This window comes from Cryptomeria japonica, chromosome 11, assembly GCF_030272615.1.
Source record: "Cryptomeria japonica chromosome 11, Sugi_1.0, whole genome shotgun sequence".
Taxonomy (NCBI): domain Eukaryota; kingdom Viridiplantae; phylum Streptophyta; class Pinopsida; order Cupressales; family Cupressaceae; genus Cryptomeria; species Cryptomeria japonica.
In genome coordinates, this window is record NC_081415.1 from 283,797,517 (window position 1) to 283,822,839 (window position 25,323).

A 25,323-nucleotide genomic window follows, 5' to 3' on the forward strand; every position below is an offset into this window, starting at 1 on the left:
GTCTAATATTTACATAGTCATCAACACCCTCTTTAGAAGCAAGGCTTGAGATGAATCCCATTCATTGGAATTGGAAGAAAATCGCCATCAAGCTTGGAGAGATGAAATGCATTTGCCTCCTTGCAACTAGTGATGACATATGGACCACTCTAGATAGCATCAAATTTGGAGTGTCGCCCAGTTTTGGCTCTGTTTGCATCCCACTTGAGAACTAGATCTCCCTCTTTGAAGACCCTATTAGGAGCCTTTTTGTCAAAAACCTTCTTGACTTGCCCTCGACGAGTCTCAAGTGTATGCATAGCCTTACTCCTAACCTCCTCTAGCTCCATCAACTCTGCTAGCCTTACTGTCATGGCATCATTGTCTATTAATTCCAGCTGATGTGCTACTTCAAGAGAGGGTAAGTCTAGGAAGTTGGGGTCTTGCTTCCTTCCCATATACTAGCATGAAAGGGGAGTTACCAATCGCCCTCTTGGGTGTGATTCTGTCAGTCCATAAGGCTGTCCTCAACTTAGTGTGCCATGCCCTCTGATTGTCTTCAATTGTCCTTTTAATTATCCTAATGAGGTTCTTGTTGGAAGATTCAGCTAAGCCGTTACCCTGAGGGTAATAGTTGGATGATGTCTTCAAGTATACACCATGCTTAACTGCCCAAGAACTGATTTGGGTTCGAACAATTGCCCTGGCATTGTCCGATATGATGGTGGAGTGAACACCGAATCTTGTCACAATTCCCTCAAGGAATTCCAACATTGAGGCCTCAGTGGCATCCCTCAATGCAATTGCCTCTGTCCACCTAGTGAAGTAATCTGTTGCGGCCAAGATCCACTTATGGCCAGCACTAGAAGGTGGGTTTATCATGCCAATGAAGTCTAAACCCCATTGGGTGAATGGTTGATCTGCTTGGATGGGATGAAGAGGTAGGGCAGCTAGTCTTCGCTTCCCAGAGAAGAGAGCACATTTCTTGCAATTCTTCACCCATCTATGTGAGTCACTGAATAAGGATGCCCAGTAATAACCAACCCTCATTATTTTGATAGCCGCAGTCCTTGCAGAGAAGTGGCTCCTGAAGAGCCATCATGAAATTCCTCTAGCAATCTGTTGACTTGGCTCTGCTTGATGCATCTAAGTAAGACTCCATTAGAGTCTTTTGGGAAAAGAATGTCATTCACTAAGGTATAGGAAATGGACTGCAACCTGAAGTGTCTTCTTTTGGTCCGGTCTAGACCTTGTGGGTATCTACCCTCCATTAAGAAGGTGGTCATATCACTTACCCAACTGAATTGAGTGTTGTTGCCAGATGGTTGATCCTCTTGTAACACAAGGGCGACCTCTGAAGTAGTCTCAGAAGATGAGACAAGCTGTTCACATAGGCCCCTGCCTCTTACAAGCTTGGTGATCTTGATGTTGATGTCATACTCCATGACCTTGGTTATCCACTCAGCCCTCTTCTCACTGATGTCCTTGTTTAGAAGGAAATCTTTGACACTTGCATGCGGAACTAAGAGTTGGATCCTGTTGTTGGACAACATGTGTCTAAATTTTTTTAATGCCCTTACAACAGTGAGGACTTGCTTCTCTACATAGCTATATTTAAGCTCATAGTCCTTTAGCCCCTCACTAAAGAAAGCAATAGGTTGCTCCAAATTGTCATCGTTCAGCTGTGTTAGGACAGCTGAGATGCTAGATTCTCCTCCGAAGGTATAGAGGATAAAATCCCTTTCGTGATTAGGATTGACAAGGGTAGGGGCCTGAGCAATTGCTTGTTTGATCTCTTTGAAACCGGCCCTTCCCTCCTTGGTCCAACTGAAAGCTAAGTTTTTCTTCAACATGGAATTGAGGGGTTTTACCATGGTGGCAAGGTTGGCAGTGGACCTCCTCACAAAGTTGATCCTACCAAGGAAACTTTGCAATCCTTTCTTGTGACTAGGGAGTGGAAGAGAAATATTAGCCTCCACTTGCTCTGGATCGATGGTCAAACCCTCCTTGGATACAATGTGTCCTAGCAATCTTCCTTGATCAATAGAAAATATGCACTTGCCAGGGTTCAAAGACACACCATACTCCCTGCATTTCATGAACACCTGCTCAAGGTGACCAAGATGGTCAGCTGCATGCTTCGAATAAATAGTTATGTCATCAAGGTATACAAGCACAAACTTTGCTAATACAACCTTGAAAGCCATGTCCATCACTCTTTGGAATGTGGCATCTGCATTGGTTAGCCCAAAGGGCATTTTACAATAAGCATAGGTACCCCACTTAGTAGTAAACGCAGTCTTGTATTGGTCTGATTCTTGGATCGAGATCTGATTGAAGCCTGAATACCCATCCAAGAATGAAAATCTTTCTGAGCCACTGACCTTTTGGAGAATCTGCTCCATAGAGGGAAGGGGATAGTGATCTTTAAGGGAGGCTCTATTGAGATCCCTAAAGTCTACACATAGTCTGATCTCCCCATTCTTCTTCCTTACATGGACAAGGTTGGCTGCCCAGGAGGAGTGCTTGACAGGGAAGATGATATTGGCTTCTATGAGCTTGGTCAACTCCTTCCTCATTAGTGGCTCAATTTTGGGATTTATTGGCCTTTGCTTTTGCCTAACTGGCTTTGCATCCGGGTTTATCTCTATGGTATGCTGGGCTAAGCTAGGGTCAAAACCCTTCAAGTCTTCATAGGTCCAAGCAACTATGTCATCATACTCTTGGCAAAGCTCAACAAAGGCCTCTTCCTCGGTTGAGGAGCACACCTTACCCAAGTTTAAGGACCTACCTTCGGCGACAACAACTGGCTTGTAATCACCCCTCTTTGCAGCCAAGTTCATCTTCTTCTTCAACTGATCATCCGAGTTGAAAATGCCTTCCAAGGTAACTAGACCTTTAGGCAACTTGTTGGAGTTGAGCTGCATGATTTGATCTCCATACTGGTCTTGCAGCCTAGACTGATTTTGAGCAGAAAATTCTGCTTCATTTTGCAAGAAATTGACGATCTGCTTATCGCTTTCAAACACTTGCCAATTCACTTGATTGTTTGGGACAGCAGGTCTCACAAGAAGCTTGATGTATTGCTCCCTCTCACTTGCAACATGTGTTGGTATGTCGAATTAAGCACCAACTGATGCAAGCCTATCAACATGTTTGTTGTGACCCCTAGGAATGCTTTGGATATTGAAGGCCTCGAATCCTTCGATCAAGTCCCAAACCCTGTGTTTGTATGATTTGAGTAGGTTGTTTTTTGCTACACTTTGGGCTTGGATGTGTTTAACAACCAACTCACTATCCCCAAATACTTGCAGAGATCTGATCTTCCTGCTTTGCGCAAGTTGGAGACCTTGGATCAAGGCTTCATATTTGGCAACATTGTTAGTGCAACCAAATTGAAGCCTAAAAGAGAAGAAATATTTCTCCTGCTTAGGAGAAACAAGCATCACCTCGACACCGACACCATTCTTGTTTCTTGAACCATCAAAAAACATGTTCCATAACCCCTCTGAATCTCCTTGTGTCTTGATGAGGTTAGGAATAGGAGTATCCTCTTCATGGATACAATAGGTGCCAAGCCCAGTCTCTTCGGTCTCAACTAATGGATCAAGTTGAAAAGCATTGGCCCATTCGTCCAGCAAACAATCAGGGACCTCCTGCAAAAGAGTAGTAGGCTCACAGACAGCATACTCCTCCCCTTCTTCATGCAAAGTGCAATTCATGTTTATAGGGCTGGGGGTGTAGGGTTCAATGCGGTTTTGGGCAATGGGCTCTGCCCTTATGGTGACCTTGGTACCATACCTTGTTCGAAATAGCATATGGGACCAGTCAGAAGACAGGTACCCACTACCTTGGCTGTAAAGTCTCTAGATAGGCAGATGGCAAAGAAGGCAGGGAGGTCGATGATTGATATGTCTTGCAAAACAGTGCAACCAGGGCATGCATGCAAGGTTAACTTCAAATTTTTTACCACCCCTATTGTCTTAATAGAAGTGCCATCTAATTGGACAACCCCTTTGGTCACAGGTTTGTATTTTATGCCAAGAAGGTCAGCTACCTTCTTAGGCATGACTGAGCTACTAGCTCTTGAATCTATCATACGATTGTGAACCAAGTTATCTCCTATGATTCAGGAGAGATAGAAGCGGGGAGGCTTTTTTTTTTGTTTGAATCTTCTTCCTCCTTGGGTTGCACCAAACTGGTGGAGGCTACCTTTCCGTTGACTGCTGCCTCACTACCTGACTAATTTACATCCTTTAATGCCTCTTTAAGCAAATCCCTTTGAGATGGGATTGAAAGGGCCTCCCACATAGTGATGTTGAGTTTGGCCTTCTTCATCTGATCAACTATGTTGAAAGGGACACCAGTTGATTTTAGAGGACCCTTTGAGGCTACAAGGTCTGCTTTTGCTCTTTGGACGACTTGGGCCTCTTCCTGCCTCTTGCTCCCTTGCATGGAACTCTGGTTTGTATCATGGGCGGCTACATTGGGTGTTGGAGCTTGGGCTGATGTTGAAGGTGAGGCAACCTCCATGGCTCTCTTCTTTGACCTTGTATACTGCAGCATAGACTCACCATTTGTTTGGTTCAAACCACAAAATTCTGCCTCCTGCCAATTGACAAAGGTAGAATCCCCTTGTAAGTAAGCCTGAGTGCCAACACCAGGCTGATTTGGGTCATATTGTTGGCCAGAAGTGGTCGGCTCATCCTGCACCACTAAGGTTTGGACAAACCCTCCATTTTGGCATGCACCTTGGTTGTGTGGCTGATTGCATGGTTGACACCAATCTTGCTCTTGGGCAAGGTTATTTTGCATTGGAACTATCGCCTTTGAGCTGCTTGCGGTTGTGGGGTTCACACTATTCAATGGCCTGACATTGCTCCATTGGTTTTGCCCTTGGAAGGTTGGTCTATTTTGCTGATAATTCTGACCTTGTGCTTGGTAAGGTCTGCTATACTGAGTTTGTTGCGTTTTTAGTGTTACCAACTCATTTCCAAAAGTTTGTAATAGAGCCTTGACCTCATGGAGCTCATTAGAGGACGTAGATGGTGTGGATGGTTGACTTGCAGGTGCCATGGGAATAGGAGCCAAGGTTGGTTGTTGAGTAGGAGCTTCTGGGAAGAGAGGCATTGGAGGCCTTGGAGCTATCTTCCCAGCCTGAATCAAACAATTTTTTGCTCTTATAGCTATGTCGTACGCACCCGATAGAGAGGCTCCACCCATTGATTGGATCATGACAACTATATTGCTGTTGAGAGCTCTAAGATAATACAAGAAGGCATGATTTGGAGATGGCTTCACTAGAGCGGGAATTCTATTCCATGTCTTATGGAATCTGAAATTGAAATCTCCCATGAACTCGTGGGGTGCCCTCTTGATTGCAGTCAACTGCTCCACAAGTGATAGGTGATCACTCTTGTCTTCGAAATGGTTGCACAACCTCTCCCCCAATTCATCCCAATTGTGAATGGAGTTAGACGACAACCGTCTATACCACTGCAAAGCTTTGCCTCTCAAAGATGTGGCTAAGAGTCTGACAGCAACATCATCCTGAGTGATATTATGGACGGAACAAATGTTTGCAATGTCTTGAATGTGCTTAATGGGTGTAGTAGCTGTTTCACTAGTGAAGTATGGTATACTCTTCAGCCACTGGTATGTCATTCCATTGAGTCAAAACAAGGGGACTCCCCCCATTGGAAGTAACAAAGACTTGATTTCTTGCCATGTGAAACAATGGTCTATTGATGTGAGTGGTGGGAGCCCTTGATAGCAATGGCCTTGCAAATGGAGGAGTAGAACGAGACCTGGGAGATGGAGTGTTTACAACCTTGAGAACCCTGACTGGTGACAATGAAGGTCTACCTTTCCGCCTTCTAGAACCTGCAGATGGGAGCTACGAATTGGAAACTGCCTCTAGAGGATGCCCTTGTATGAATTATGGGCATGAAATCCGCAACTGACATCGGAAGTTCGGAGGTCTGGAGTACCCAGGTTCCGAGTGTCTGGGTCTAAGCACCTCGGAACCTAGGGGTTCCGGGGTTTCAGAGTAAGACGGCTTCACTGACTTCTGAACCTAGGGGTCCCGGGGATCTGGAGTAAGTAGAGCTGCGAACTTTGTGTGAACAAGAACTGGTCCTTGAGCAAAGTCGCCAAGTGCTTGAAGATGTCTGCCTCTAAAGACTGAGATACCAAGAACAACACTGAATCCTTAGCATGTAAATTGAATGAGGTCCCACCGGGCGTGCCAAAAATTGTTATCACAAAGGCTTGCACCCTCGCTGAGCTATCAACTCAACAACCTTGTGAAACATTGAAACAACCCCGAAGTGTGGGACCTTGCGCAAGGGGGTTGAATTTCCGGAGAAGGCCGACTTCCTTCTCAATCCAGGTGCAAGTGTTGAACCAACTCAACACTTAAAAAACTAACTCCTAAGCCTATTCTAACAACTTGCAGAGGGAAAGGGAATAGAGAAATGCTTAAAATAAAGGGAGGTGATGCACCAAGAAGAGATTGTTCCTCTCCCTACCGAAATGACACAAATAATTAACTGAAACACCTAGGTAATGCACAAACTTCAATTGTATGAATGATCCCAATACATGTGTGGAGGTTAGAATTTGCTAAGTGTCAAGAGGGGAGAAGGATTCACACAAGTCACACTTAGAAAACAAGCTAACATAGCATACATGTGAAAGAAAATCACAAACATACACTTATAATGGAGGTAAGAACACATACACAACATGCATAAGTTGAAGGTAGGCAAGAATGGTGATTTCAATTAATTATAAGGCCAATGGCCAACCTTACAGTTGCAGAAATGCAAAATAATTACAAGTCTTCAAGAAAAGAGAAAAGCATAAGAAAGCTCAAGGCAGCAGGTAGAGAACCCTTTACAATGAGGCTTAAAAGTCATTATATAGAAAATGGTCACAAGGGTGATCATGACCACTGCATGTCAGCCTGGAAGTGCATGCACCTGGCCTGTACATGCAAGCAACCTAGTCATACCCACAAAGGGAAACCCTAAGAAGGTGGATTGATTGACCTTCCAAAGTTAGAGTATGTAGTCATGACACAAGTCACCAAGCATGGCCTCGTACCTCCCTTGATGGAAATCCTACCAAAAACATTAAATGCACCCCTGTGGCTTCACAAAAGAAGGTGCATAAGTCACCAAAGTTGTCGGAGCATTTAAAGCTCTCAGTGTCGATCACGCCATCCGGAAGTGTTGCAAGCCAGAAGTAGTTTGGAAAAGTTCAGAGACCTGGGTCACCGTAGTTGGGGAACTCCGGAGACCTGGGTACCTCGGGGTTCTGGGGTTCCAGGGTACAAGGAACTGGGGAACCTGGGGGGTTTGGAGTTCCGGGGTAGAAGAACAAGGAACTTGGGAACTTGGGGGTTCCGGAGTTCCGGGGTTGGAAAATTAGGAACTTGGGAACCTGGGGGTTCCGGAGTTCCGAGGGAGAAGGAGAGGCGGCAAAGGGAAGGAACTTGGGAACTTCGGGGTTCCGGAGGAGGAGAACATAAGAAAAGCTAAGGGAAGGAAGGGAACTTCAGAACCTTGGAGTTCCGGAGCAGGAAAGAAAGCGGCTAAGGCAAAGAAACTCGGAACCTCGGGGTTCCGGAGAAGAGAAAGAGAGGGCCAAGGAACTTCCGACAAGGCAACACTTCAAACCATGATTTCACTGCTTTTATCCTTGATCAATTGGGGCATCACTGGTCCATGGAACATATCTCTGATTGGTTCTCATTGATGGACCAAGGGTGTCATAAAAATGACAACAATGCCTGTTAAATTATTTAAATAAAATTAAGAAACCTTAGTAAAATAATTAAATTAAAGCCAATTATATAGTCGAGTTGCAGAAACTGTCAAAAAGCATTGAAATTGAAATCTGATTGCATTGGAGTGATACCAATGATGAATATTGACAATGAGATTTGACAGAGTGACTTACTCTAAATAGACACCCTTTCCAAGGATCTTCGAGAACACACTAGAAGCCAAAAATCACTTTGTAGAGTGTCATAAGCATCATTTAGACCATCTGAGCTTATTGTCAAAATCAAACATCCACTCTTCGCTTGATTGATGGTCACCGAGGAAGCCGAAGCTAACTACAATGTTGAAGTGACCGAAAGATGGGGACATTACATTTTAGCCCTCTTAATGGCATCCTAAAAGGTATTATGATCAAATGCTTTGATCTAATTGCGAAGTGGTCTTAACAATCCCTCCATGAACAAAACAATTAGTTTGTGCTTGGAAACATCTGTGACCATGTAATGTCCCCTTTGACTTTAGTCCTCAATATTTGTCAGGATTGGCCTATCATCCGACCCTCGTAGGCCAAGAGGAGTGTTTGGGGGTCGAGTTGTAGTGACTTGAGGCTTCACATTTCATGCTTTTTAAGTATAAAGGTGAAATTAGGAGATTACACGTATTACGAGGCATGTGCACTTTTAATTTATAATATTAGTTTATAAAGTGCAATTAATATAATGTGTAATAAATAATAATAAAGTGTACCTACCCTCATTAGGCGATCATCTAGAAGGAATGTAACGATTGGGTAGGATTGAAAATAAAAGGAGGAGAGTAATTCATTTTTGATCATCAGTTGTTTGCATCTTCTCTTGTGTGATTGACTTGTGGAGCCGGAAGGTTGTCTGCAGAGTATCATTTGGGAACGGAAACTCCTGGTGATAGGCATAATTGAGGAAGTGAAATACCTTCCGAGGGGTTGCAATAGGGTGGAAGATATTTTCAGTCTTCCAATTTGGACATATCGTGGTTTTGATTGGTGCCAAAGTTTATAACATGGAGAACTTTCAGAATAGCCGATTAAGGCTTCCATAGTTAATTGAGGACCTCAAGGAGGAGAAGCCGATTTTAGTTTAAAAGGCTGTTGGAGGAAATTTACTAGCTGATCGAATATTGCAAAGTCTGAAGTAATTGTGCTGCTGTGCTCAGACTTTCCATTTTGCCCATACCACATCAAGGAAGCTCCAAATATCACTTTTGAAGTTAGCGATTTGTCTCGAGGAGTAAGGGGATTCATCAGGTGACAAATTGGAGGGAGTTTGATGAGTGGATCGACCTATAAATAATCACTGATCAGAATCAAACCTGACTGTATTTACCATCAATTTGGCTCATAGCTTTGGTATTTGTCTTCCAAATTTCATATATAGCAAGGTGATCCATCCCTACACCTTAGGCGATCATTTTGGTGGAATATTCGTGGAGATTCGGCTACCATACCTTGTGATCTGAGTCTGAACATTGTAGCAGCACGGGTGGCCTTTAATGAAAGATTCGATTGGGCACATTAAGGAGTCTTGGACAGTGGATATTGCTTCCTTCTTCAATCGATTTGTTCTCAGGTTCTTCTATCATCATTTCGTGTCATATTTCTTGATTGTGATGTCCATGGCAGTCATATGGATTCAGACTAGCTGAAAGTAAGTGAGTTTGTAATCAGTGGTGAAGATAACATTGATGCATTGTAATAAGGCTTGTGGTCTCAATAGTAGAGCTAGAAGTTTGCAATGAGTCTACTTTTCATTGTATGTACTTTTTCTGAGGACTCATGCCAACTGTTTGACATAATGTCAGCAAGCTAAACATTCTGATTTCAAGTCCAATTTGGTGTTAGGACATAATAAATTGGTAGTGGATGCATTCTAAAATTTCATACTTTCAGAAATAATCATTGTAGAATGTTCTTTCATGAATCTATGCTTGTGTGAATTCAATATTAAACTGAAAACTTCTGAGACAGCAGTCTGCATAACACGCAACATTTGCATAAGTCACAGTTCTTGACAGCAAATATCTCCTTGTTTCGATCCTCAAAAGGATGGGGGATATTTCAGTGGTATTTGATCCAATATCCTGCCATCTTGTGATTGTTGAGTGATAGAGAAATAAGGTATTACAACAGGGAGCAGCGAAGGCAGAAATTTCATATTCCACAAGTACCCGAAGTTGATACCCTTATAGAGGCATTAAGAGAGAAAGACAAAGAAAAGATGGCAAAAGAAGATAAAGATGCAAGGATGGAGTGGAAATTTGACACCCTGATATTATGTCGCAATTGCTTGGTAAGATGAATCGGCAACTTGAGCAAAATAGAACAAATAACTCTGGGGAAGGCAGTGGAAGTGGTCCCCGCAATGAAGTGGATGGGAGAGACAGGACCAGAGACAGATCAAGTGACATGTCTACTACTCGTCATGATGCATATACTAGAGGGTCAGTCACAAGACCCCTCTTCCCTACCTTCACTCCACGTGAAGAACTACCACAAGGTGCTACCACCGTAAGTTATGCAGATGAAGCCCGTCAAGCATATCTGGAGTACACTACGTTGCCTCCCGATTTAAGAGAGATGTGGTCTTTCGACCAATTCATGAATCAGAGAAACTGAAGAAACAGAGGTAGGAATGACTACCACAATCAGTGGACTGACTACCAGCACACCCTTGGAAAAATTACTATGCCATACTTTGATGGCAGTGACAAAAGTACAACAAGAGCCTGGGTGCAGAAACTAGACAATTATTTGTCACTTCGTCCACTGCCTAAGGAGGATGCTATTAGATTCGCCACATTGCACTTAGAGGGTGCTGCTTATGAATGGTGGTATCATGGACTAGTCACATTGGGTCACAATCGCATCACCACCTATGCAGAGTTCACTGACAGATTGATAGAAAGATTTGACCGTAAGGATCCTAAGATGTGCTTTCGAGAATTGGCTCAGCTAAAACAATCTGGTGGTTTGGAGACATACATTGCTGATTTTCAGAGGCTTGCGGAAATGGTGCCTAGCATATCAGAGAGGAGGCTGGTCATACTTTTTATGGAGGGACTATTTGAGCCATTAAGAGGATGGGTTAAGGCATTCGACCCACCTACTTTGTTGGAAGCCATGAAGAAAGCGCGTAGTATGGAGCTTGCTGCACCCCAAAGTAAGTTCCCATATAAATTTTCATCCAACAAGGATAATAAATTCCCTCATAAGAAGAATGATAAACCTGATTTTAAAAACAAGTTTCCTATGGGCAGAATTCAGGAGAGTTTAAATGATTTAAGAAAGAAGAAACTTTGTTTTTGGTGTAAGGCACCCTACACACCTGATCATGAGTGTCCCATGAGACCCAAGGCTAAAGCAAAACAAATGGAATGGGTTTACGAGCAGGAGGACAATTCTGACTTTTGAGACCAACAAACTGATCATGAAGCCTCAGAAATTTCAGAAACTGAGTCTGAAGGGAAGAAAACTACCATGTGCATCACTTCCTTGCATCGGGAAGGTTCTTTCCGAATGAGGGGAGTCATAGCAGGGCAGCGTGTTATCACTCTCTTCGATACAGGAGCTACACACAACTTTATTGATGAGAAGTTGGTGGCGAGACACGGAATCTAGACATAGGAGTTTGAGGGAGTGCATGTGATAGTTGCAAATGGATTTGCTCTCACTTGCAACAAAATGATTACCGATCTCCCTATGCGCCTAAGTAACTACGAGTTCAAAGCTGATTTCTATGTAGTTAACATGGGAGACATGGATGTGGTTCTTGGAATGACTTGGATACCATTGAGGAGCTCACACTCAATGTCAAACACATGGAGATCTATTTTGAGGCTAATGACAGGAAACATGTGCTCAAAGCAATTACAGATACAAACCTGCAAATGATCTCTTTCATGAGAATGGAGAGGTTAATTTGCCATGATCAGCATGAGTGGGCAGCAACATGTCGTATAATGCCTATGCACCTACGCATACAGAGCAGCAGAAGATAGAGTACCCACCTGACATTCAGAGTTTGTTGACTAAACACCCCAAGGTGTTTAGTGCTATTCCACCAGGGCGGCCTCCTGATAGGGGTATAAAGCACATCATCGAGTTAGAGGAGGGTGCAAAACCCGTCATGATCACAGCATATAGACACTCGAAGAAAATGAAAGATGAAATTGAGAAGACTATCAAGGAGTTGTTGGACATGGGCCATATACGTCTGAGTAAGTCTCCTTTTGCTTCATTAGTGGTGTTGGTTAAGAAGAAGCATGGTACTCTACGGATGTGCATAGATAACAGGGCTTTAATAAGAGGGCCATCAAAAACAGATATCCTATCCCACACATCGATGAGCTTATTGATGAGTTGCATGGAGCTTGCTACTTCTCGAAAATTGACTTGAGATCAGGATACCGTCAGATTCGAGTAAGGGAACATGACATAGAGAAGACCGCTTTCTGATACCATTGTGGACATTTTGAGTTCTTGGTCATTTCCTTTGGGTTGACCAATGCTCTAGCTACTTTTCAGTCTACAATGAATAGGGTCTTCTAGTGCCAGTTGAGGAAGTTTGTTCTCGTATTCTTTGATGACATTTTGGTCTACAACAGGACATGGCAGGAGCACCTAGCACATTTGGATGAGGTGTTGAGCATTTTGGAAAGGAGTCTTTATATGCTAAAGAGTCCAAGTGTGCTTTGGGGTTGATTGAGTTGCTATATCTTGGACACATCATTAGTGTTGAGGGAGTGTGGATGGATCTTGATAAGGTTCGAGCCATTATAGAATGGCCTACCCCTGAGAACCTTACTTAGCTTAGGGGATTCATGGGATTGTGGGGTTTTTATAGACGCTTCGTCAAGGGTTTCTCACAGTAGGTAGCACCATTGACAGACTTGACGAAGAAGGGGGCTTTCGTTTGGACTGATCAGGCACAACAGTGTTTTGAAAAGTTCAAACAGTTGATGACCACATGCCTAGTGTTGGCTGTCCTAGATTTCTCTAGACCCTTTGAGCTTTAGTGTGATGCATCAGGAGAGGGTATTGGTGCAGTTCTCATGTAGGACAAGCACCCCATTGGCTTTGAGAGCCGGAAATTGAGAGGGCCTGAACGTACTTATAGCATATATGATAAGGAGATGTTGGCCATCATGCATGCGTTGGCCAAGTTTAGGCGGTACTTGGTAGGCTCCAAGTTTAGTATAAAAATGGATCATAATAGTTTGAAGCACTTCCTTGGGCAGCGGGATTTGAATGATTGCCAACAGAAGTGGGTTAGCAAGCTATAGGCATATGACTTTGACATAACTTATGTCAAAGGGAAGAATAATGTTGTCGTTGATGCACTATCACGCAGATCACATTTGGATGCCATGATTGAGATTACTAAGGATTGGAGGCATTTGATTTCTGCAGAATATGCTAAGGACTCATGGGCCTCTAGCATTATGGATGGTACAGTGCAGGATGATAGATACTCCATTGTGAATGATTTAATCATTTACAAAGGTAGAATATTTCTTGTACCAGGATTCGAGATGAAGGGGAGGATTTTGAGAACCTTGCACGATTCCCCCATGGCCGAACATCCAGGTTACTATAAGACATACATATAGGTCAAGGAATGGTTCACTTAGAAAGGGATCAAGTCCGATGTGCTTCAGTATGTGAGGGAGTGTCCTGTTTGTTAGCAGAACAAGCATGAACATACTTATCCAACAACACTTCTTCAGCCACTCCCCATTCCTGATGGGAAGTGGGAATGCCTCTTGATGGATTTCATTACAGGGTTGCCTAGAGTCCACAACAGTGATTGCATCTATGTGGTAGTTGATCGACTTACGAAGTTTGCTCACTTCTTTCCGATCTCAACTACCTATTCAGCAGCACAGGTGGCAGATTTGTTTTTTCGTGAAATCTTTAGACTTCACGAGTTGCCTCGGACTATAGTGAGTGACAAGGATAGGAGATTCACGAGTCACTTTTGGTAGGAATTATTCAGACTCAGTGGCATCGAGCTTACTCCTAGTACGAGCTACCACCCACAGACTGATGGGCAAACATAAAATGTGAATAAATGGGTGGAAGGTTACCTCAGGAATTACATAGCGGGGCAGCAACAGACATGGGTTAAGTGGTTGCACCTATGTGAGTGTTGTTACAATACTACTTACCACATGTCCATCCAGATGACACCATTCATGGCCTTGTATGGGTATGATGCACCCAACTTTTTAGATCTTTTGCTGAGTGACAACAGGGTGCCTAGTGCTAAGGATCTTCTTCAGGAGAGTCAGGACATTGTGAGATCATTGAAGGAGAACATTCAAAAGGTACAAAATCAGCAAAAGCAGTACGCAGACCACAGGCGAGTTGAATGGTCTTTTTATGTAGGTGATATGGTGTACTTGATGCTGCAGCCGTATAGGCAGTCTACACTCAAGAAGAGTGGTGCGAAAAAGCTTAAGCCGTGCTGTTATGGGCCATTTCGAGTTGTTAGGAGAGTTGGAGAGGTGGCCTATGAGCTTGAGCTACCAGCAGATGCGGGAATACAAAAAGTTGTCCATGTGTCACGCTTCAAGAAGGCGATAGGACATCATGTTGTACCTTCTACAGTGCTGCCACCTCTTGATGAAGAGGGGAAATTGATATTAGTACCTCAGGACATCATTGATTCTAGGGAGCGCAGATTGAGGAATAGAGTCATTGGGGAATATTTGGTGAAGTGGAAGGATATGCTTGTAGAGGATGTGAGAGGACATTCTGCAACATCCAACATTGCGATTGCTTGAGGACAAGCAATTTAAGGGAGGGCGGACTGTAATGTCCCCTTCACATTAGTCCTCAATATTTGTCAGTATTGGCCTATCATCCGACCCTCATAGGCCAAGAGGAGTGTTTGGGGGTTGAGTTGTAGTGACTCGAGGCTTCACATTTCATGCTTTTTGAGTATAAAGGTGAAATTAGGAGATTACACATATTACAAGGCATGTGCACTTTTAATCTTATAATATTACTTTATAAAGTGCAATTAATATAATGTGTAATAAATAATAATAAAGTGTACCTACCCTCATGAGGCAATCTTCTAGAAGGAATGTAACGATTGGGTAGGATTGAAAATAAAAGGAGGAGAGTAATTCATTTTTGATCAATAGTTGTTTGCATCTTCTCGTGTGATTGACTTGTGGAGCCGGAAGGTTGTCTGCAGAGTATCATTTGGGAACGGAAACTCCCAGTGATAGGCATAACTGAGGAAGTGAAATACCTTCCGAGGGGTTGCAATAGAGTGGAAGATATTTTCAGTCTTCCACTTTGGACATATTGTGGTTTTGATTGGTGCCAAAGTGTATAACATGGAGAACTTTCAGAATAGCCAACTAAGGCTTCCATAGCTAATTGAGGACCTCAAGGAGGAGAAGCCGATTTTAGTTTAAGAGGCTGTTGGAGGAAATCTACTAGCTGATTGAATATTGCAAAGCCTGAAGTAATTGTGCTGCTGTGCTCAGACTTTCCATTTTGCCCATACCACATCAAGGAAGCTCCAAATATCACTTTTGAAGTTAGTGATTTGTCTCAAGGAGTAAGGCGATTCATCAGGTGACAAATTGGAGGGAGTTTGATGAGTGGATCGACCTATAAATAATCACTGATCAGAATCAAACCTGCCTGTATTTACCATCAATTTGGCTCATAGCTTTGGTATTTGTCTTCCAAATTTCATATATAGCAAGGTGATCCATCCCTACACCTTATCATTTTGGTGGAATATTTGTGGAGATTCGGCTACCATACCTTGTGATCTCAGTCCAAATGTTGTAGCAGCAGGGGCGGCCTTTAATGAAAGATTCGATTGGGCACATTAAGTAGTCTTGGACAGTGGATATTGCTTCCTTCTTCAATCGATTTGTTCTCAGGTTCTTCTATCATCATTTCGTGTCTTATTTCTTGATTGTGATGTCCATGGCAGTCATATGTATTCAGACTAGCTGAAAGTAATTGAGTTTGTAATCAGGGGTCAAGATAACATTGATGCATTGTAATCAGTCTTGTGGTCTCAATAGTAGAGCTAGAAGTTTGCATTGAGTCTACTTTTCATTGTATGTACTTTTTCTGAGGGTACATGCCAACTGTTTGACATAATGTCAGCAAGCTAAACATTCTGATTTCAAGTCCAATTTGGTGTTAGGACATCATAAATTGGTAGTGGATGCATTCTAAAATTTCATACTTTCAGAAATAATCATTGTAGAATGTTCTTTCATGAATCGATGCTTGTGTGAATTCAATATCAAACTGAAAACTTCTGAGACAGCAGTCTGCATAACACGCAATATTTGCATAAGTCACAGTTCTTGACAGCAAATATCTCCTTGTTTCGATCCTCAAAAGGATGGGGGATATTTCAGACCATAACTGAAAATTTTTGGAACTCTGAAATGTATTAGTCAACTAATGTCACCTACCTCAACTGAGCCAACTCTTCAAAACATAGCTCCGTATCCTTCCTATCAAATCTGTCCATCAACCTCTAAGTGAAATCAGTATAGGAATTGATACTGTCATGTGCCAAGGTCGCTAACCCATGGTACAACGACTCACAAGCTTCTTTATTTAAGTGAAATGTGGCATATACTTAATTGCTTCCAACTCTATCATGGGGTTAAGATGTAAATAGAACAAGATTTGTGGTGTTCGGTTGATATTTTCCATAGATACTTATCTTTTCTTGGTTCTCTTGGCTGCCTGTTGCATTTCCTTCTTATCATGTTGTGTTTAGTCCTTTTGGTTTTCAACATTTGTTTCAGGGAATTCTATTGTGAGAGACTCTTCCAAGATGCTCACATTTATCACAGAGGCTACACCTAAAGCGGATATTCTCATATTCAAGTGGTTGCTCCCATTTAATGCTTCCCATAGACCACATGATTGTGCTAGGAACTACTTTTCCACATTTATATTGAGACATATTCTACCTTAGTTCAGGAATGCCATATTTTAAAATAAATTCAGAGGTCCTGAAATATTCTTCTATTGTGTTTCTATTTTTGGTGAAGAATGTTTTTACAAGTATTCATATGGAAGAAGTGACATCCAAACCCATACTGGGACTGAGCTTGGAAGATTTTTTGTTGATTTGAAAGGAGACCAATTTTTTATAGAAAGGAATAATTTCTTCCTGAACCAAGCACCTCCTTGTGGACCTTGATCTTTATAATTTTCTGGAAGAGAAGATAGCCATATAGTACCCACTACACATCATAAGTATCTCTACCAAATCCAGGGGTTCTAAAACCTGGATATCCTCATGAATCTGCATATTAACGTCTTTTCCTAGGCGTTACAACCTTTTTCCATTTCTTCAATAGAGGACATTTTGGGTAGCATTTTCATTTGAAGATAGCAGCCATCTTCCTTTTTGTGGGTAAAATTGATCTTGACATGGTTAGGTGGGCATGATATTGCAAGAAATTTTGTTCTTCCTCCACACAGATACGAGTATTGTAATTTGAGACAGCAGTTCTAAAATTAAGATTTTGATGTTTTTGATTTTGACTTAAAAGGAAGCCACAGCTTCTCCTAGAAGGGGATCCTTGAGAATGGATCAGAATAGGTTGCCTTGAGTTAGAATTGCAGATAGGGGAGTGGAATAAGACCACAGAAGTGGTAATAAAACATACAAGGGTAACCATAAAATACTTAATTGAGACAATTGTTTTATTCTGAATTATGCTAAAAAATTATCCTTTCACATTCAGTTTTATGCTCACTATAATCTACTCTACTAATACATAGAATTCTTATTTTGTTTCTTGGAGTACATCTTAATCAATCTGTATGCCTGAAATATCATTAATGTATGGTGTGGATGTCCTAATCAATCTGGGTTTGTAATTCTGTTCATCTCTCATAATAATAAATAAAGAGAAGGTTCCCTCACGACAGGGGAGGAACTGTTGCTCTATAGTGTCACTGGACCTTTTCTCAAGTTTCATATTCCAGAGTTAACAAAATGCACCTGCTGACATCACACCCAGAAAATAAGAAAAATGTATCAATTGAGCAAGAATATGGGTTAGTTTAAGGATGTTGGACATATTTATTTGGAGTTTTTTTCTGATATAATTCTATATGATGAGTGGACTGATAAATTCATGTGGAAAAATAGATTCCTGTAAGTAAAAGGTTTCATCATTGAATTTTTAGCACTCTAACTTAACCATGAATTGCTAGATAAGATTATTTTATCAATTTTTTGACCTTATGCAGATCATACTAGCTAGAGAGTACCTGAAGGATGTAAATGTTAGTAGGGATCAAATAAAGTACCTTGTTACGGAAGCTCTACGTGGTGGTTGTCAGGTTAGTAGATAGGAAGTGCTTTTTGTGGCCAGCTATCTCTTTAAGTTTATATCTTTCTTGGGTGTATGCGTATAGCCAATCATCATTGATGCTGATTTTGTTTTTGTAATAAGTTTCCTTTGCTCAGATAGCATTGTTGATGTTTTATTGTTTGTTGTCGGTCCAATGTACTTCAGAATAAATGAAAGAGTGGAATCCACTTTTATGATAGATTAGATATGAAACTTATTGATGTATGTGTGACAATTATGTAAAGCTTTGTTGAATTCATTAAATAATAAATCAAATCTAGACTACAATGCAATGTGTAGGAAGGGTTCTAATCATGCAACTATGGTGAAGCTAACATCAAAGAAGAAACAACACACAAGTTTGTTGGTGCTAATACAGAATATATCAAGTGTAAGAGACTTTCGATTGTCAAAGTCAATGTGGGGTGGCAAGGAAATTTACAAGTGATCAACATAGATGACAATTGAGATCCTATTTTGAGAGCTGCAATTTTTAAGATTTTTCTAGATTGTAAAGTTGTATTTGCGTAGACCTGTACAGACCTAAAGTGGTGTTATTAAACCTTTGTTTACAAGAGTTTTTTTGTAGTAGGCACACGAGTTGTAATTTAAATACCATACATAATGAATCCTAAATATTAATTGAGTATATCAAAGGTAGAGAAGATTTTGGGAGTGGCGTTAATTTTAAAGTCAGTATCAGTGAAGAGTTAATGTGATTTGTCTGAAGGAGTCTACTCAAATTGCATGTGTGTTAAAATTTGGGAGTTTAAATGTTGTTACCATGAAGGATTTCATCCTAATTCCTTTTATGAAATCCATTTTGTAGGAGGTGGAATGGCATGAGATTGTGCCTTCCTTGATGCTTTTACTAGCTACAACTAGATTAGAAGAGGATATATTGAAGACAACCTTTGTGGTTGAGAATGCAATCCATGCACAACAATATGTCATTCACACTAGGCACTTGTGACTTTCTAATGCACCATCCTGCACAAAAGCTAACTATAGGGAACTCTAAACTCTTATTCATTGATTGATCCATCCATGACACAAACGAGACATACTTGAAATCCTCTGGCTAAGTGCATGTGGGTTTGTGGAGAAGCCAAGTTGGCATTTCACACCAAAATTTTTATTTTATGGTCATGTACAGAATTTTTTTGTGTCATGTGGTCCATAGTGTCATGTCCACTTTTCAAGATTAGATATATAAAGAAGACCTATAGCCTATCTTCATTCCCCATAGGCTAAAGCATAGTTTGAAGACTTTGCAAGTACTTTGCAAGACTTACCAAACTCCTGATTCTCTGAGCTGGTTGAGCCGAGTTGACCAGACTTTTGCGTCGAGTTTTGCTGAGTCTTGGAGAGTACTTGGTCAGGTCCTGCTCCAAGACTCCCAAGTATTAGGCTGGGACCTGTTGACGTGTCTGAAATCGCATCACTACGGTTCCATCTGGCCAACGCAGAATAGAATACTAAGCATCCTATCCTCTCTTGAAATAAGGAAATCCCTAATGCTGTTTTTTTTTATTTGATCAAAGGGGATTACCTCAATGTTTCTTTTGTCAGGTCTTGATGGCAAGATAACTTAGTGGTTTGATGTGTTTTGCTGGAAACACAAGGGGGACTTACGATGAGATGAACAACTTCCGGGTGAGTTCCCTAAAATTCTAGCAGTCTTATATTGATTGATTTCAGTTGGATTGATACTAATTCAGCTGGACTGTGGGGTCTTCTTGGTAAAAAAAAAGGGAAAAAGAGGGATAGGGAAAAGAGATATAGAAAATCTAACTAATTAACTAAGATAACATTTTCAGGAAAAACAGACAGACACCTCCAAATAACCAGATTTAACATTATCAGCTATTTAAGCACAATGTTTGTAAGAATCTAGTGCGATCTTCAAGGAAAACTAGATTTTCATGCTATTAAACATAAATTCAGAATTTTAACATTCATTCACTAACTGTTTAATAACTGAACTGAGCATATGAGAGGGTTCAAATTAACCATGCAAAAGGAATGACAATCAGTCAGTCCTTAATGGTATGAACAACGAGGATTCTATTAGATGTTTACCCTAAAAATGCTATTGAAAAATAAAAGACATAACAGAATAATTTAAATGATGAAGAAGGGGACCATGCACTCACAAAGAAATGAAACAACCTTAATTTTCCATTAATCCTGTGTAAATTTCGCCAAAGCTTCAGCAACAATCTTGAACTTCTTACAAAAATAAGGGAAAACCAGTCCCTTTAAATAGATTTCTAGAAATAGATGAATGGCCTAGATTTAATCTAAACAAGTGGCCCAGATTCATCTGTTCAAAATAGTGACCATACCCATAAATAGAAGGTAAATATCAGCAACCACCCAAAGGGGAGCAATAACTACCTAAAAAAGGTAATTAAAAACTATCCATAACAACTCGAAAAGTGCATATGCACAGAGTTTAAAGTTTACTCCTGACTTGGCAGTCAAATATGAACTTTTGGCCAAAAAGTGCTTTTTCAAATTTAAAAGAAAAATGCATTTATGAAAGCACTTTTTCTTTTCCAGCTGCATATCCCTTTACTAAAATTGATCCTCACCATGCAAATACTCTTTCCAAAGATCCCGACCTGCTGCACGTTCTTCATGAACATACTCTTGAAACCTGATGCACAGCTGGAACAACACCGTGAATTGAGGCATAGGGGGGTGACGTATTTTATACTGCATGCCCTCCAGATGACGATCTACGTGTTTTAAACCATCTTGCCAGCTGGACCGATTAGCCTCAAAACACAAAATGTCTGAATGTAATTTACTGGCAAAATCTAGGTCCTCAGTGGAGTAGGCGATCTTATCCGTTCTCAATCTTTCCTCCCAGTCCGGTTGTACTACATCATCGGACAGATCATTCTTCCAACCCAAAACCATTGACGGAGGATTGTCTTGTCGAGTTCCTCCATGTTCTTTAAAATTTGGTCGCATTCTGCCTGCTCTTTGTCAATGGTTTCTCTTGTCTCGCTCTTCATGGTGATGGTCTAGTACCATTCTTTAAAATGTTGATGTCGTGGGGGTCCAGGATGGCGGACAATGTGGGAATCTGTGCTTGGGTCCAGAAAAGAGCCCTCACAAGAGGAAGAGTTGTAGTAGCTACCTCATGAACTTTGAGGCATTCCCGCTTCACCTCGAGCAGCTTGACCAAAATGGTCTCTTGATGGCGGGCCATTTCCTTTACCTCTTCAATGATTAGCTCTCCCCTTTCTTTAATGCTTCGCATCCATTCCTTGACAGCCTTGGCGGTATCTCGTACTCCTTCAAATTCTGTGGTGGTTCTTTGCACCAATGCTGTAGGGGGAATATGGGATTCGGGGGCATTATGCAATGGTCTCAGTAGTTGATCAATGTACCCCTTGGCCTGCTCAGCACGAACTCGATATATGTCTTTCTCAGTAGTTATCTCTTTGAGTTGTCTGAGCATGTTTTGCACGGAGTCCTTGAACTCCTCCCTTTCCTATTCCTTGGTGGCTCGTCCGATTGGGACGGTTGTGATGCTATAATCAGCTAGTGTAACTTGATCTGCTGGCTTATCGACAGGTGAGGTGGCGATATGGAGGGTATGGTTCCTTTGTTCATCCTTGGTTATCCGGGAATATGCTTTAGGCTTTTTCTTCCCCTTGTACTTGGCTTCGCCTATGCGCGAGAAAATGTCCTCCAAGTCGATAGGTGGCTTGGTGGCTGCCTTTCGCTGAGCTCGAGCAACTAACCAATCTTGAGGTATGGTCTGCCCGGATGCTATGGTTAAATTCCCACTCTGGTCTTTAATGTTTTCAGCTGGCTCATTGCATATTTGTAGCTGATCTGTTACAGGAGGAGTGGAGGAAGTGTCAAGTCCTTTGCTTGCAGCTGAATTCTCTCCTACTTCGCTGAACAACTGTCTGGTATCTTCATGTGATGGTTGTTCTTCAGTTCTATCAGGCTCGCGGGTCTCATCTGTCCTTTGCTCTCCTTCAACAATGGTGTCATCCTTGGCAGTACTATGCAGTTGCAATTCATGGCGGCTCCCCTGGGTGGGTTCATGCACCTCAAGCCCTTGAGTGGATGGAATTTTCCTTCCTCAACTTGATTCTCAAGTTCGGTAGACTCAATGACCCTCACCTCTGTATTTAGCCTGTCTTGTTTAGGAGGATCATCAGCTCCGAATGCATCAACATCGCTCTGGGAAGGCGGAGCAGGTATATAATCGAGTTCAATTACATCATCAGATGAACTGGGGTCTTTTGATGATGAAGTGACCTCCGGTCTTCTAATAGGGATCTTCTCCCTTCTTGTTCTTTTAGATGTCTGAGTCCCTTTGCTGGCTTTGGCCTTCTTCCTTTTTTCGAGCTTTTCAACCTCTTCTTTCGGTGCACTCGAGGTTCCCTCATCTTCAGAGGACTAAGAATCAAGGCTACCCATCATATGGTAGGTGAACTGGACTCCCTCATGAATCAACCGCTCAATCTGCTGGTGCAACCATTGATCACTGTACCTCCCTGGGGCTGCCATAACTGCCTCAAAATCAGTGATTGGATCCTGTGACCAATCGATGCCTGGCAAGAGATGTCTTACTGCCTCAAATTCTTGGATTGGTAAGCAATTTCCAGAATCCGTTAAATGATCCGGGACCCGACGGTATTCATAAAGTTGCCTTTGCTGCACACTTAGCCTTGAATATTCGCGCTGTCGGACCTCATAGTCATCAGAGCAATTTTTCCAATAATCTTCAATTGACTCCTTTGCTCTGTAGCGCCTGTCGTAGGCTCTCTTCGCCAGATTGTCATGATCAAAACATTTCCTTGGGAAATGTTCTTGTAGCCCATAGGAGGCTAACTCAGCAAGGGATTCTTCGGCATGAGCTGGATTCTTTAAATGGACATCAAGGTTACCTATAATCATAGGGAAAGCGAATCCGGACTGCTTCTTGTCTTTGAGTAAACTGTTCGCTGGACGGGCCTGCCTCGCAACTTCCAGAAGAACTATTTTGTCAGTTGGATATCGTGGAAGTCGGAAAGGAGCGCCTTCAAAGCCAGCTATTCGGATGCAGGAGAATCTTGGGAACTGAATGAACCAGGTGCCATACCTCTGTACCAGAATGGTAGCTTGCTCTGAGAACCTTATGTGTAGTCCTCCTTGCATCAACCTGACCAGGCGCATTGTGAAGGCGTCATTGACACACTCATACTGGCCAATAGCATAAGTAGGGCTGTTCTTTTCCCTTTGAGCTATGTCCTGATAATGTAATTGTGGATAACAATCGTACACCTTCACCTGATTGGGCCCATTTTCAATTTCACCCTTCATGATCAAACCTGGCAGTGGCTGGTTTCGAGCGAACATATAGACTAGATAGGATGTCATGGTAAAGTATTTTTTCTCTTCAAGTTCGACCAACTGGGTATGGATGTTGTCACTTATGATCTGGGCCCAATCGAACTTGGATTTCCGAGCAAAGACTTGCTCTGTAAAGTAGAACATCTACTCTTCAAAGTAGTTAGATTGGGGGAGTCCCATAACTCTGCTGAGCAATGTGACCATATCTCCATGCTCATTGTGAAAGTCGCTTTTGGGGATCTTTTTCCCAATTCTGATGCTGGGTGGTCTTCTCTCCTTATACCACTCCTCATTTATTAATGTCTTGCATTTGGCAGGATTCATATTATATGCCACTTGCGCTTCATCTATAGTTGTTGCTATGGGGTTGTTCGGGAAGGGGATGTCAAATGCGTCGCCAATGGCCTCAGGAGTGAAGTCAGCTAGGACCATATTCTCAAGGAGCACCAATATGGTGTTTGGTTGGTAATGCCGGGCAACCTCTACTACTAGCTCATAATTCTGCATTGATGGGGGAAATCTTGCTGCCTGGGCGATACCACTTTCCATCATCCGCCTAGGCCTGCCATAGGCGTTAGGGGAGAAAACTCTGTCTCTGAAATCCTGAATATCAATGTGGCCTAGGTTAGTATCACCTACATTTTCCCATATGCTCTGAACGTTTGATTCCTTTAGTCCTCCTCTCTGATACTGATATTTCATCTTTTCGACTCTGCGAGGGATATTTTGAATTGGATGCTCGAGACGTTTCGGCTTCACCAAGTGTCCTTGAGGACTCTACTGCAAATTTAGGCATCTATCCTGCACAACCGGATGCGGATTACGAGACGAGATGAAGGAAACAAAACGGGTTAGATAAAAGGGATACGCTAGCACACAAGGATTAATTGAAAATCGAATTTTGAAAAAAGCATGATACATCAGCAAAAGAGCTCGATTAATTTAGACATGAACATTACTAAGCTTTTTGATTAAAATTTACTTATTCGGCTGCGGTTTAAGGATTTAGGCGATTTCACTGCTAAATTTGCACTTAGACATTTTAAGATCAATTTTCAAAAATGGATGAGTTTAAATATTCCCTAAGTTCGAAAATGCATTTCTAGTTAACTTCTAGGAGCAAACTCTAATTTTAATTGCTTTGCCTGATGCCTTTCAAACGGTAAAATGTGCGGTTTAATGACTTAAGCATTTAATCAATTTTGCATAAACACATCTATCCAATTTTGCATACATTTTGAATGATTCCAAGGGAGTCGCAACAAGCTTACCTGGCAAAATAAATGGTGCCAATCCGCACAAATCTGGCCTGCAGGAATGATTTCCTTCGAAATTTGAAAATGGCCCTCTTATGCCCTATGCTTTTGAAAAGACAAATGCACAACTTGCAAATTTGGAATCGGAGGGTTTCTGCAATTTCAAATTTTAACAGTTAACTCCCTATCTCTTATTTCGCGCCTAAGTTTGGAGAAGAATGCAGTTTTGAAGACTTAGATTTAGCAACTTACCTTGGTTGGAATTTTCGATGATTTTACTTTTGCTGCAAGCTCTTACTTTGCAATTCGGGGGTTTGGAATGTTTTTCAAACTTTAACCTATGCGTTTTCTCTCCTCTATGGCATCTTGGGCGTTTTGCTCTCCTTCCAAACCTTCAAACTTCTGCGCAATTACTATGGCGTTAAAAAAAAATGGGTTTGTAGCGTTTTACACTTCACCAGGTTTATGGACTTCGCGATTTTGCCTTCAGTGAACTTTGGCGTTCATATAGTGACTGCAAGGCTTATAAA

At 41.8% G+C, this 25,323-nt stretch overlaps 1 protein-coding gene across 2 annotated transcripts in view; it reads left to right on the forward strand.

The window, feature by feature from the left end:
• Positions 1 to 25,323, forward strand: part of LOC131051695 (magnesium-chelatase subunit ChlD, chloroplastic) — a 212,429-nt gene that overhangs the window by 41,826 nt on the left and 145,280 nt on the right. For both annotated transcript variants that reach the window (XM_059213926.1, XM_059213927.1), the window contains exon 6: positions 18,067 to 18,159. In XM_059213926.1, coding sequence (XP_059069909.1) covers positions 18,067 to 18,159 — 93 coding nt within the window. The remainder of the gene's footprint in view (positions 1 to 18,066; positions 18,160 to 25,323) is intronic.